Source organism: Drosophila biarmipes, chromosome X (genome assembly GCF_025231255.1).
Source record: "Drosophila biarmipes strain raj3 chromosome X, RU_DBia_V1.1, whole genome shotgun sequence".
Taxonomy (NCBI): domain Eukaryota; kingdom Metazoa; phylum Arthropoda; class Insecta; order Diptera; family Drosophilidae; genus Drosophila; species Drosophila biarmipes.
The window spans coordinates 9,573,855-9,587,857 of NC_066611.1; the positions used below are offsets into that span (position 1 = coordinate 9,573,855).

A 14,003-nucleotide genomic window follows, 5' to 3' on the forward strand; every position below is an offset into this window, starting at 1 on the left:
CTATACATAAATATTATATATTTTCATTGCATATTTCTCCATTAATAATTATCCGATCATTTGATACATATTTAAAATAAAATATATATGTATATAAAATAATATATTCCAGAAATATGTAGAGCCCAACAAATCGAATGTCTTCCAAGTTGTTATAATTTATTTTGAAGAAAAAAACTTTAATCTATTAACTAGTGTTAGAAAAGGTTTAAATTTAAAATTTATTAAAAATAAACTTCCAGTGATTGCATTTTATTCGTATGTTTTTTCACTTAAAACATTAATGAGATGCCCCACGAAACCCAAACAGAGATTTTTCAGTAAATTTTCCAGCACGCTGCTCGTGGCGAAAGTGGTAAATTCCGATGCGGGGGGAGGGATTAAGTTTGGGGCTGGGAAACAAATTAATTCCGAAATCCAATCGGAACGCAGCTCACGCACACAAACACAAACGAAACGAAGCAAAACAAGGCGAGTCAAATCGAGAGAGGGTAGTTATTAAGAGAGTTACAATGGGCCAAGGAGAAAGCGGAACTTTCTCCCCATTGGAAGGGGGGGGGAGAGGGATGGAGCTGCCGCATGCTGCAAGTTCAAGGTCGGTGCCGTGGGGCGGCCAGACACGAGCGTCGAAAGTGTTGTTGCAACAGCCCGGCGGGGCTGGCGCTGGATCGGCGGACTATATCCCATAGGATTGGGACACGGGCTGGGGGGGGCGCCGCGGGGAAAGTCGAGTGCCTAATCCCCATCACTCAGTCGGATGATGGATGCATGTGACCATGCCAGCACAAGGCACTTTACAAAAAATAGGGGAGCCCACCCAAGCGGACCCGCATTTCCATGCTACCATCGTATCGTATCGAAGCGGGTGCAATTTTAAGACTTTATCTGTAAGTATGATATGATATACGTATATCTGTAAGAAAAATGTGCATATAAAGGTATCAAAAAACATTTCACTTAAAATGAATTATAATGAATTTCTTAAATTTATCAAAATGATCTATTACAACCACGCCAAGGAAATTTTTTTAAAAATTAATAAAACACTTAAATGCTATTTAAAATTGAAAAGTATTGTTAATTATTTACAACTTTGTATAATGATAAAAATTACTTTTATGCCTTAAAGTTTCCAAAGTATTTTAAACATTACAATATATTGCTTAGGTGTTACTATAAAGTTTTGTCAACCATTTATTTTCCATTGTTTTTAAAAGTTTCCGAAGTGCTTTTATAAATTCAAGTCTTACAAAGTCAAGATAATAATTCTATAAGAAAAAACTCATATAAAAATTTAGGAATTCGTTTTTTTAAAGCAATATTAAACAAAATTTCTTAAACTATAGTTTTTCCTGTTCCAACTAATCGCAGTATTTCCTTTTATTTTGTATTTTATTTTACATTTTTAATTTACTGGCTAGTGCCAATATGGCCCACCCATATGTAATACCCCTTTCAAGGGTAGTCCCTTGAAAACTGAAAAAATGTAAAGAGGTGTGGGAGTGGGAGTGTGAAGCGGGCAGTCGCGATAATGAAACACAAACTCTTGTCTCAAAAGCCCAAAACTGAAACTGACAATCAAGTGAAATGTGAACGAAAGGGGGCGGTGGGCGGAGCCTCGATGTGTGCACACATAAACAAGCAAACACAAAAAGCCACTCATACAGATACAGAAAGCCGCAACAAATTTCAGGGGAATGGGCTAATAAACATGAACACAAAGAAAAAATCTTGTCTTTTTGGCTTTGACAACCTAAATTTGTACTAGGAAAATTTAAAATAAATTTAAATATTACTAAAATCAAATCAAACAAATAAAATACATTTTTTTGGCTAAATGTAAATATTCTTAAAATTTATTTAAATAATTTAATAAATAATAATTTATAATATTATTTTTCCGTGTTGAACAGAGTGTGCGAGTGTGAGTCCCGGCCAAAACAGCCAGGACAATTGAGCGACAGGAGACAGGGCAGCGGGAACTCAGGGAGTTCGGGGGAGGCGCAAGACAGGACAAAGGAGGAGTGACCCGAGGACGTGGGCAATCAAATTTCCACCAAGGCAACATAACACATAAAAAGCCAAGTGTTTGATGTCCTTTGTCCAACGTTGGTCCTGTTCATTTCGTTTTTTTGTGCCCCAAAGTTTTGGTGCCAAACGTAACGAAACGAAGAGTTTGCCAAAATTGTTGCGTTTATGCGGAGGAACTGCAAAAAGATTAAGAAAGAAATGAACGATTAACTTATATATCAACAGTAAAAGGAGAACAACAAACAATATTTTTTTTTTCAAGAAATTAGGGATTTATTGAATAGTACATAGTAGAAGTTAGAATTAATTTAATATTTAATTTAAATGCCTACATTTGTCATTATTTTATTTTTTCTTATTCCTTTTTTTTTTTCTTAATTATATTTCAATGACAGGATAGAAATTTCTTTTATCCTTAATGTTTTTTAGTTTATTTATGCCAAATAGTTTTTTAAAGGCCAGTAAAAAAAAAAATAGATAATAAATTGTTTAATATTTTATTTGTATTTTAAGGCTATGTCTACTAGAAACATTATATATCCTTTTTATAATCTAAAAAATAAAGAGTATTAAAAATATTTTATTTAGTTATTAAATTTATATATTTTAAAATACTTTTAGTCTTAATTTACCAATTTAAACCCCTGCATTTTTTCTGATCACTGATTTCTTTTGTTGTATGGTTTCAAACCTTTCAAAGGTTTGAAAGGTTTTGTTTAACCTTACAATTATTAGTGGTTCTTGGTTTCAAGGCATTCTTAGGGGTAAAAGTCTTTCGCCGGATATTTTGTTGCATGAACCTCATTAAGTGCGGTGGACACAGCAACTGGACACGTATGCCTGGAGAGCCTGGAGAGTCAAGCCATTCTGCGTGGCAAAATACTACATTACCCCCTGCCACGTGCGCGCCCCCTTGCCACATAAGCTCCGCCGCCCGTTTAGGGAGTTTCATCAACTTTTGCCCCCCTTCTGCTGGGAAGACCATGTAAACAGCCGCAGAGAGAGTTCATTCAGCCCCTAGAATCGAGTACAGGCACCCCCTGGATGGCCAGACCCCTTTCGACGCCCCTGTTGCTTGTCATTTGCTGCTTCATATTTCTTCATTGCCATAATGAAGACCGAAACAGAAGGCAAAACAGGGCAAAACTGCAATAACAGGGGAAAAGGGGAAAAAAAAGGACAACCGCCGGGCTAAGTAACACGTAAATTAATCGCAATGGCAAAAGTTATTTGTTACCCCCTGCAATTTACAAGCGAATTCGCAGGGGAATGGAGCCATTTTCGAGTGAAGGCAACTTTATGTGGTTTGAATTATGCGAGTACACAGGAAAAAAGGTTCATTTGTCGAACGGACAGAACGGACAGGAATATTTTGAACTCACCTAAAAGTATGCAACATTACATTTTGAATCCAAAAACACAATCTATTTATTATGAGATGGGTCACTGCATACTTTAAAGCATTTATAGGTGACTTCTGTCATAGAAAGATTTAAATATATTTGTAACAGTTATACAAAATCCTAAATACTGCCAACAAACTCTATCGATACACATTTATTACTATCCCCAACCCAAAGTCCTAAGACTAACTAAAGTATCCTACGATTTGTGGCCATGTGGCCAGGGGTCAAACCCTATTAGCCAAAAGTTCCAGCCAAAATCAGCCCTTAAGTACATTAATATTGAATTAGTTGCTGGAATAGGCCAAGACTTATGGGAAAGGGATTATAATTCAGAAGGCCACTGGTCGTAAGTTTCATCTGTTTTCGAGCCCAAACGTTTCCCACAAAACACTTTATTAGAATGGGCCTTCATTTAGGCATACAAATATACAAATTATTATTTTTTTTTTGAAAATTTTAATATAAATTAATTATATACAATTTTAGAAAACATATTTCTTTGGTTACATTTTGTTTTATTACTTTTTCATCCTACTTACTATCTAGTTATTCATTTCATTTCATTATTAAACATCAAAAGTATATTTCCTATATCAATTTATTATTTTTTTAAATACAAAAAATACATTTTTATTCAGGGTAGCTTTAATTGAAATCCGCCTAGTCTGGCCAAAAATAAACACTAGATGAGGTCAATTCACAACAATCGATATATATATAAAAGCGGGCCAAACATAAACTATATGTATTCAAATTGCTGCAGTGCTTAGAAGGGCAAGTTTCTTGCCAATGGCTAGGAAATTAAATTATAACACGCAATTTGGCCCAAACAAACGAGGATGAGACGTCGATAAATTCAATTATCTGGCACAGGATAAACAGATATATATCCACTGTGGTAAGATGTTGGCTCAAATGGCGGCGATTGCCTGCGGTTTATTCTAAATGAATTTTCAAGTGGCCGTCCCTCGAACGGAAAATACCAAAAGACAAAAAACGCCAGCGAAAATTAAAGTCATGTTTTGGGGGATGTAAGCTCAGAGAGATGGGGGTTACTCGGAGGAGCAAATACTTTTAGAAGAAATAACAAACCAAAATAGAAGGCCAGAACGAAGCTGACAATTTAATTTGCCAGCCTGGGGGTCCAAAGGAGGCAGGACAATGACCTCGGCAAGTGTCCGGGTGTAACCGATACGGGGACTTGGATAACAATCCCTCCTCTCGGTCAATCCATTAGAAATCAAAACCAACAAGAGTCAGTTCGACCGAAAATATGCCGGCAAGCCAGAGTTTGATTGGGAAATTACTTAAAGACAGCACCGGAAAAAACATATATTCCTTTTAATAATAGTGCCACACAAATTATGGTTTGAAAACTGTAAAAATGTGCAAATGTCTTTTTTTAGAAGTCTAAAAATATGCAACAATATATTTTTATATATAGAGTACATTTATTTTTATTCACTGCATACTTTTAGACACCTAAAACAACATTTTTCACCGAGCGGGAATCGAACTCGCGTCGTTTTTTATGATGATTCATGTTGTGACATCGCTTTAACGCTTTGCGCCAAAGCAGTCGCCTAAAACAACATAAAACATAATTTAATGTAGTGTAGTACCCTGACAAAACCTTGTACTAAAAAAAAATAAATTAAACTGAAACCACGAATTAAATGATTAAATAAATCAAGATGTAAATCGAAATAATTCATGTATATAAAGATACAGTTTTGTAGGGTGAATCACTTACCAAGGTGTCTCAAAGTATGCAGTGAAAAAGAAAGTCGTATCTCCAACCTTTTATTGCATACTTTTAGATACTGTTATGGGAGGTTTCAAAACCCAAGGTGTCATACAAATGTTAAAGAATGTTATAACGTGATTAATTCCCTTGTGTAAGCCCTGTGATTGTTCTCTCTGCCTGCCGAACTATCAAGTAGCAGAAGGGCTTAATTGGAAAATGACTTGAGCCCCGGAGGCAAATGGACGAGGTGTTTCCAGCAGATCCCCATTGACTTTCCACCGGTTGGAGAGACAGCAAATTATCCGGTTCTCCACCGATGGGTAAGCTGAGCCGGAAAAGAGGCAGGAGCACGCAGGGAAAACTTCGGAGGAAGGTGTGGAAGTGGACCCCCATTCAATGGCATCCGTAGGCCGCAACAAAAGCGCCTTTCTGACGTCTTTGTCATCATTGTCGCTCTGGTTCCGAAGCCCCTATCCCCACGGCAGTCAGCCATAGGATCCCAGGTGCTGCGACCTTGATTACTGATGGGATTCCGTATCCTGAACATGCCTTTTTGGACGCAGGACACCTCAGGATGTGACGGGTGCAAGCTCCACCGCCCAACCACCTCAACAATTATCGTAGCATACTTTTCCGCTGCAGCATTCCCAGAAATAGACTCCTCTTGCCGCTAAGTGGGTATTACTCAAGTCCTAATAGGATTTTAAATGGAATTTTTAAGCATCAAGAAGAAGGCTTAGAGCCAATTAGGCAAAATTTATTTATAGCTTTCAACTGCATTTTGAAGAAACATATGCGGGCTGTAAATTGTGCCTCATAAAGTAACGAAATTGTACTATTATTTATTATTATCCTTAACGAATATATTTTAATGAATATTAAAGTTAATTGACTAAGTGGGTGAGCGAGTGACAAAAAATAAAACCTGGACCCATGCATTTGTGATAAACTTTAATTTAAATATTTGATTTTACATTGGCATGCTGTCGCTTTGCCTGGCCAATAAATTCCTCATTAAAATTAATTAATTCGAGAGCTGCGCACGAACGAATTACCAATTTTACTAAAGCAGTTAACGTGCATTTTAATTTATATATAATTTTAATATTTGTCAGCAGTTTTGCCCTGTCACTGAAGAGCACTGAGGGCGGCAGTCGAGTATTTGTTGGACGTGTAAGATTTAACTGGTAATGAGCTTTCGGCCGGGTCCCAAGTGGCACTCCACGCTCCCGCACACCTGCGCATCCGCATTCGCATCCATCCCGTCTGCCATGGGCATTTCACACCCAATTAGATTGGTAGGGCCAGAAGGTACGTGAACTATTACCCCGGGTCCCCATTCTGGGTCGTCCTCGCCCCCGATTCACCCCGTTTGAGCGCAACCCATTCGAGGAGCAGAGTTCACTGGGGGCAATAATGGCGAGGATAATGACTATGATTACGATGATGGGGGTCATGCGAGGACGATGCCGACGACTGACAGCCCCCGTCGCTGCAGCCGTTAACAATTTCTGACATTTTGATTTATAAATTCCCCACCTAGTCCACCTCCCATTTCACCGCGTCTATTGTTGCTCTCCTGTTGTTCTTGGCCTTTCTCTTTTTTTTTCCTAGCTCTTCTTCACAAAGTGAAATTTACGTTTGATCCCCAAATGGTTGGAGGGGCTGGGGCAGTGGAAAATTGGCCAAGGATTGGCAGGAGTAGACTGCCAAAATTGCTCCATCGGGCCCCAGAGAAATGGGAGGGCAGCAACGAGATGGGCCAGAGTTCAAGCAACGCTCTGTTCTCGGTTCGATGCCATAAAATGTTATTATACACTCCAGCATGTACCCAATAGTCGGTATTCGGTTGCTTCTGCTGGTACGGGAACCTCCATAGAAGCCACATAAACCGGGAGCCCTATATCAAATATCTCGCACAATCAAAAAGCAATCCGAGCGCCGTTTCCATTGCTTTTAAATCTACATATTGTTATTTGTTTATGTTTTCCAAGTGCCCAATGTCCTGCACATTACGACTGCATTGTGGAAAAGATATACAACTTGTAGAAAGTCTTCAATGTTGCCTATGATCCTAAAAATATGCATACTTTTTACAGAATAGTTGATGTAATTGAAAAAAAGGTTTCTTCTAGACTTTATTTTTGTACATATTGTCATTAGAAAATACTTTAAAAAATATCAAAAAATACATACGTTATTTTATTTTAATGATGCGAAAGATTTAGCACAGTTGTCTTATCATAGAATACGTTTTTGGCCAATTAATCTTATCTAAGATTATTTTTCTCAGTCTATTTCTCAATCAAAAGTAAATTGTACTAGATTTTATTACTATTCTTTGAGGTTACTTTGGATAACATTTTCCTAGCACTTTTGGTACATCTTAAATAATACAAGCAATAAAACATCATATCCTACTTATATCTAATTAGGGGAAAAACAGGCGCGTCACGCATCTTGCGAATTAATTTTTTATTGTTCGTGACTCTGCCACCAGAAGGCGCCACAGGCACTTCCAGCGGCGGACTGTAGATGGCGCCGCCACTCAATCAAGCCGCAATTGCCAACCGTCGAGTGTTTTGATTAAACGTTTCGCTTTAATTGCTCCATCATCATTGCGGCCATGGGTGGTTGGGTGGCGGGGTGGTGTCATGCCCCGCAGGGTGGTGCACTCTATGTGCGTGCTTGGTTGTGGCTCGCTGGCGAAGTGACGCGTACGCTTAAAGACCATTGAACTTTACCATGCCACTGGGAGTACTTAGATGGCGATGTCTATGAATATGACATGACCATTAGCCACAAAATTAGCCTTTCACGTTTGATTGATTTTGAAAAGTAAATGTGTGTTTCTATACATCCTTACATGTACTAAAGTTCTCGATAATCCAACTAGTAGATACATCTTCTTTTTGCCTCGTCCATTTTTTTTCTTTAAAAGAATAACTTAAGCATAAAGTTAAATTAAAAATTTTTTCTATAATTTGTTGTATATTAAAATTATAACAAAATTACCTCTATAATAATTACGATACAAACACTACTTAAAAAAATGTTAGCCATTGTTCATAGTGTATTTCTCAAATGTAAAGTTGATGCTTGCATCCCAAGTGTTTGCTTTTCAACTACATCAACAAGTTAGGCCTGTTTCGAGTGAGATTTCTTTGACTCTGGTCCACAAAATAAATACCTGGGCTCACGATGCCTCTTTCCCATCTTCACCGATATCTTTGCGTTCACAATATTATAATATTTGAGTACACACATCCACCACATGAACAATCCGATTACTCGTCTTATCACAGTGCAGGCGAGACATAACAATGGCAGGGCAAGTAATCGCATAAGCATTTCAAGTCGACGTCCAAATACCTTAAACAAAAATTGTAAGACCCAGGTTTATCACAATGGGCAACCAAATAATATACTAAATAAATAAATTGCTTAAAAAATGTCATTATGCACTTAGTATCATTAGTTAGTTTAGTATAACTTAAATATTAAGAATGTTTTACTTCTCAAGTACATTTTACAGATAAGAGTCAAAAACCACATAACCACAGAAATACAAAAACAGTTTCTGAAATAAAATCAAATAAATTGGTAAGTCTTCTTTTACCCTTCCATTGGTCTTAGTTTATTTAAAGTTCTTTTTTATGAACAAAATAAATACTAAACATGTTAGTAAAATATTAACATATTATTGGTAAAACCAAGAACGCTTTAATACTAAAATCAAAGAGAGTTTGTTCTTTAAAACAAGAAGAATTTGATCTCAAAATAAACATTTTTGTTTTTAGATCTTGAAACAAGAGTTGCTCTTGAATTCGAGAAATATTCGCCTGATTCTTAAATAAATACGATTTATTTTTAAAAAAGTGTTCTTAAACCAAGATAAAAGCGTTCACAAAGAATTTAAATACTAAAATTGAGAACGTTTACAACTCGTTTTTTTTCTCAAATATTACACACGAAAAATTGCAAGAAAATATAATAAAGAATTATATTTTTATTTGAATAAAAAATAAATTGATCAGAGATTTAAAATCCGAACTTATTCGGATAATCCACCCACCTTTTTTAACTCTGAGTCACAGCGCATGGACTCTTCCTGCAGGGTATTATCGCCGGCAACAAAGAGGCAATAAAGACAAAGGGGAGTATAAAGCAAATTCCCAGCAGTCGGAGCTCCAGACCTCAGCTTTGCGAGCCGTCAGCCAGTTGGGATTGTCCATACCAAGTACATCTGCGCAATGCCACGCCCAGTTCTGCTCATCCACGGCGGAGCCGGTGATATTCCGGACTCCAGGATCGCGGGGAAGTTCGTGGGCATAAAGCAGGCCCTTCGAGCCGCCTGGGGACTGCTGAATCCGGCTGATGGCAGTGCGGGCAGTGCCCTGGACGCCGTGGAGGCGGCGGTGAAGAGCATGGAGCTGGACGAGAGCTTCAACGCCGGCTACGGCGCCTGCCTGAACACCAGTGGCCAGGTGGAGCTGGAGGCCAGCCTGATGGAGGGCCGCGACCTGCGAGCCGGCTGCATAACCCTGCTGCGTGATGTGATGCACCCGATAACGGTGGCCCGGCGGCTGATGGAGAAGCAGCGGCACACCTTCCTGGGAGGCGAAGCAGCCCAGGAGCTGGCCCTGGCCACCGGCAGCAAGAAGCTGCCGCCAGGAGCCCTGGTCACCGAGGGAGCCCGCTTCACGCTCAAGGAGTTCCAGCAGCAGGTGGCCGACGGCAAGGATCCCTTCTATGCGCGCACAGAAATGGCCGATGACAAGGCGGCGCCGAAGCCAACGACGGATCCCAGCGGTGAGACCGTGGGCGCCGTGGCCATGGATGCCACGGGCCAGATTGTGGTGGGCACCTCCACGGGCGGCATCACTGGCAAGTGGCCGGGTCGCATCGGCGACACTCCCATCCTGGGCAGCGGCACCTACGCGGACAACTGCCGCGGCGGCGTCTCCACCACCGGGCACGGCGAGACCCTCATGCGGTACAATCTGGCCCAGCGCATTCTGGCCGCCATCGAGTACAAGGGGCTGTCCGCCCAGGAGGCCGCCGACCAGGAGTGCCGCGAGATGACCAGGCGGCTGGGCGGCACGGGTGGCGCCATTGTCGTCGGCCACTCCGGCGACCTGGGCATCAGCTTCACCTCGCAGCGCATGGCCTGGGGCTACGTCCAGGACGGCACCATCTTCTACGGCATCGAGGGTCAGGTGGTGCACCAGGAGCCCTTCACAGTGCCCACTTAGGCGGGGCATCTTAGTACTAATTTCACAAAACTAATAATATAATTAACAATTACAAGATAGGCTGGTTTTTATATTTCAGGAAAATTAATGAATGCATTTAATAAAATCGCTTTTGGATTTATTTACACTATTTTTAATGTTTTTAATATTTTAATTTTATTTTTGCTTAAAAGGAATTGCGGTTTGTATACCCTAATTTTCGGAGGGCTATAATTTATTGAATAAATAAGATATGATTTTATAATTTTTGTTATCTTGTCAGGTTTTATATATTTTTTATTGGATTTTATGTTTTATTTTTAAACAAAAATGGCATTCATAAAGTAGATGTTATATAATAGCTCTCATTCTTACATTTATTATTTGCAAAATATGTGAAATTGTTCGTATTATTTAAATTCATTTTTAATTTTTGCAATACTTATATTTTATAATCTGAACTGATGTTTTTCCGACAATCCTTTTAAAAAACTACCATATTTTAGTAAAATCTACCCATAAATAATTTACAAGCCTGATTCTGAAAAATCTCAGTCTAAATAAGCATTTACCAACTTAATACAAGTCATCATCAGTTAAAAAATATTTTTTATCGTAAACACGCATTTTTGGTTTCAAGCATTTATGAATTCCTTAAAAAAAATAGAGCCATTTGCCATTTTTAAAGCACTTTAACATGCACTAAATGCCTTAACAAATTGCAAATACTGTACGTCATATTCCGGATTTTCAATCAGCCTATACAAGTAAGCATTACGACCCGTCTTGCCCTAAGATTCCTTACATCGTGCCCCAGTTACACGTATTGTAATACATTTTATTGGAATTCTAAAGGTAAATCAGTGGAAGCTTATCACGACTCCCGTGGCTGCGTGTGTCACCTTCTAGTCCTGCTCCTCCTCTTCCTCGTCGAGATCCTCCAGCAGCGGCTGGTCCCCCGACGGTCCGCCAGCCGGCCTTGCTCCCGCTGCATCCGACGGTGTCGCTCCCTCAGACTCCGCAGCTTTTTCATCGGCCGCCTTGCCACGTCGGAAAATCTTGCCGAAGATCTTCTTGACAAAGTTCTTGGGCGCCGACGTCTGGCGGCCCACAATGATCATCTTGGTGGCCACACTGTGGATGGGTCCAAAGGCCAGGGCCACCACCGTGCAGGCCAGACAGATCACGTTGTACGGCATGCTGAAATCCGGCGTGGGCAGCGAGACGATCAGCGACTCCGTGTGCAAGCTGAGCACATAGCTGGGTCTGGTGGCGTTGAACGAGTGCTCGAAGAGATGCCCCTCCGCCGGCAGGGCCGTGTAGTTCCTGCCCATCGGCAGCTGGCTGGACACAATGGCGGCCCCAATGTAGTGGCCATGATTCGCATCCGGCGGATACTCCAGCCACTTGAGCAGCAGGTAGTCCACATCGATGGTTATCAGGGCCGAGGTCTGGCCGGGCAGCAAGAAGCCAATCTCCAGGTGGGAGGGCAGCTCCCTCTGCTTGCCGGGCGTATAGTGGAGCAGCTTGAAGGGCAGTCGCTGGCGTCCGTACTCGTTGAGGCGCTGCGGCTTCCTTCGGATGGAGAGCGTGTGCAAGTAGGCGTGCACATACCATGGTATCACCTCCTGTACCATTATGGGCAGGGCATCGTAGTGCGAGTTGGTCACCTCCGTGACAATCCTGCCCCGCTCCTGGCCGTGCCCCATCAGGTAGCGATGCACTGTCACCGGCGGCGGTGTTGGCTTCGCCAGATTGCGCCGACGATTCTCGCTCTTCGGCGCCAGCCATGCTACATTGAACAGCCTTTCGCCCGCATCCTTGAACTGCTCGTGCATGTCGTACACGGAATAGACGACGGTGTGGCCACCGCGAGTGCTCTTCACCTCGTGCACGGGTGGCGGCACCAGTTGGAAGCGCTCGCCCAGCTCGTTGCGCTGCACATAGAGCTTGGAGCTGTCGGCCAGCTCACAGAAGCCATTCAGCCCCATGCCGAAAAGGCGGCGCAGCGAGAAGTCGTTGTTGCTCAGCTCGAAGAGCCGCAGATCGTAGACCAAGTTGGCCGTCTGGGTCAGCTCCACGATGCAGTTGTCCTCATCGTGGTCCTCGCACAGCACTCGCACCTTCAGGCCCAGCGAATGGTACTTGGTGTTGTGCACGTGTCCCGAGTTCAGGAGCGATGCAAAGCCGGACGCACTGCCGCAAGGCAGTAGCTTCTTCCACGGCGTCAGATTCTCCGTGCACACAATCTCGCGCGGCAGTGTCGAGTATCTCACGAACCTGCGGCCATTGGCGGGCATAAATTGCGGACGAATGAGGTGCCGCGGTGCAATGCTGTTCGTGTTGTCAACGAAGTTCAGCGAGGCACACAGCACGCCGGAGAAGACGTTGGCCAGCTCCCTCCACTGGCGGTCCACCTCGTCGTTGGTCAGATTCGCACCGCTGAACCACGCCCACATCTCGGCACCGCTGGTGCCCTCCACAATGGGGTAGCCCCACGTCTCGTAGCGCCACAGGCCCTGGGTCAGCCCGATGTGCAGCTCCTTGACCGCAAACTGCTGCAGCAGCTCGGCAATCACGCGGGGCGTCAGTTGGGTGTGGTAAACTGAAAGAGCGGACGGCAAATCAGTTGGGATCTCTCTCTTATAAGTACGCAGTGGGCAGAAGGCTACGAAATGGTAATGTTATGGGCCCTGGAAGGCCCGTTGTGGGTTACTTCTCTGCCATCTTGGAGAGCCAAGCCATCGCTTAAACAGCCAGCTTAAAAAATGAGTTCGGCATAGCGAGTGTGGCCTGTGATTCACTAACACCGGCAGGCGATCCCCGCCCAGTGGTCTACAAGGAAGGGGAGTACAGGGACACTCACGGTTGTCCTTCTCGCCGTAGTGCCAGCGCGTGGTGAACTGGAAGTACGTGTTGACATGGTCGCCGGACAGCGGACGCACCACCAGCTCCTCGTGGAAGCGTTCGTCATCCTTGCCCAAGGGCGAGCCGGCATTAAACGCCACCAGCAGCAGCAGGACCAACGCCTCCGCAAACATCCTGGCCCATTGGTTATCTTCCTGTTCCTGCGCCTGCAATTCGAATCCGCTCTACGGATGTCCTGGGTTTAGAAGTGTTTTGATGGTAAAATAAAATTTAATTAACATCAAAAGTGTTGCTCTATGTTATCGATATCGGGGCGAAGCCTATCGACAGTGTGGCTGCTTGGGTATTTACATAAATATACTTTTCTTATTCGGTATTTGACTAGCAAAATGTCAGGTGGGTGTCATCGCTAATCTAGCAGTGGCAAAGTTTGTAAAGAGACCGTTTGTCACCTAGCATGTACACACACCTATCGGTGGGTTTTTGTGCCGTCCCTAATTGTTTTTGTTGTGGCCACCTGTTTCGCCAAAAATTTGAAAAAAGGATTTAAAAAAATTAAATTCAAAAGTGGGATTTGTTACTGAGATATTTGGAAAAGTAGTATGTAGGGCTAGCCTTTGAACAATACAAAAATTACACCAACGAAAAAATCACTTGGATTCTTAGTGTAAACTATAAAATGTATACAGAAATAAATTTAAATAATAAAATAAATTA

At 42.2% G+C, this 14,003-nt stretch overlaps 3 protein-coding genes across 3 annotated transcripts in view; 1 reads left to right on the forward strand and 2 right to left on the reverse strand.

Moving 5' to 3' along the window:
• Positions 1–6,772: 6,772 nt before the first annotated feature.
• Positions 6,773–14,003, reverse strand: part of LOC108023986 (serine protease SP24D) — a 101,399-nt gene continuing 94,168 nt past the window's right edge. The window contains exon 3 of the mRNA XM_050887853.1: positions 6,773–6,783. The gene's annotated coding sequence lies outside the window, so the exon portion shown is untranslated. The remainder of the gene's footprint in view (positions 6,784–14,003) is intronic.
• On the forward strand, positions 9,304–10,569 carry LOC108024013 (probable isoaspartyl peptidase/L-asparaginase CG7860). The gene has a single exon (XM_017093772.3). The coding sequence runs from the start codon at positions 9,438–9,440 to the stop codon at positions 10,437–10,439; it is 1,002 nt and encodes a 333-aa protein (XP_016949261.1). The 5' UTR covers positions 9,304–9,437; the 3' UTR covers positions 10,440–10,569.
• On the reverse strand, positions 11,236–13,626 carry LOC108024014 (GPI transamidase component PIG-T). Its single transcript, XM_017093773.3, has 2 exons — positions 13,285–13,626; positions 11,236–13,023 (listed from the first exon to the last, which is right to left on the reverse strand). Exons 1-2 carry the CDS (start codon positions 13,457–13,459, stop codon positions 11,324–11,326), a joined length of 1,875 nt encoding a protein of 624 aa, XP_016949262.3. The 5' UTR covers positions 13,460–13,626; the 3' UTR covers positions 11,236–11,323.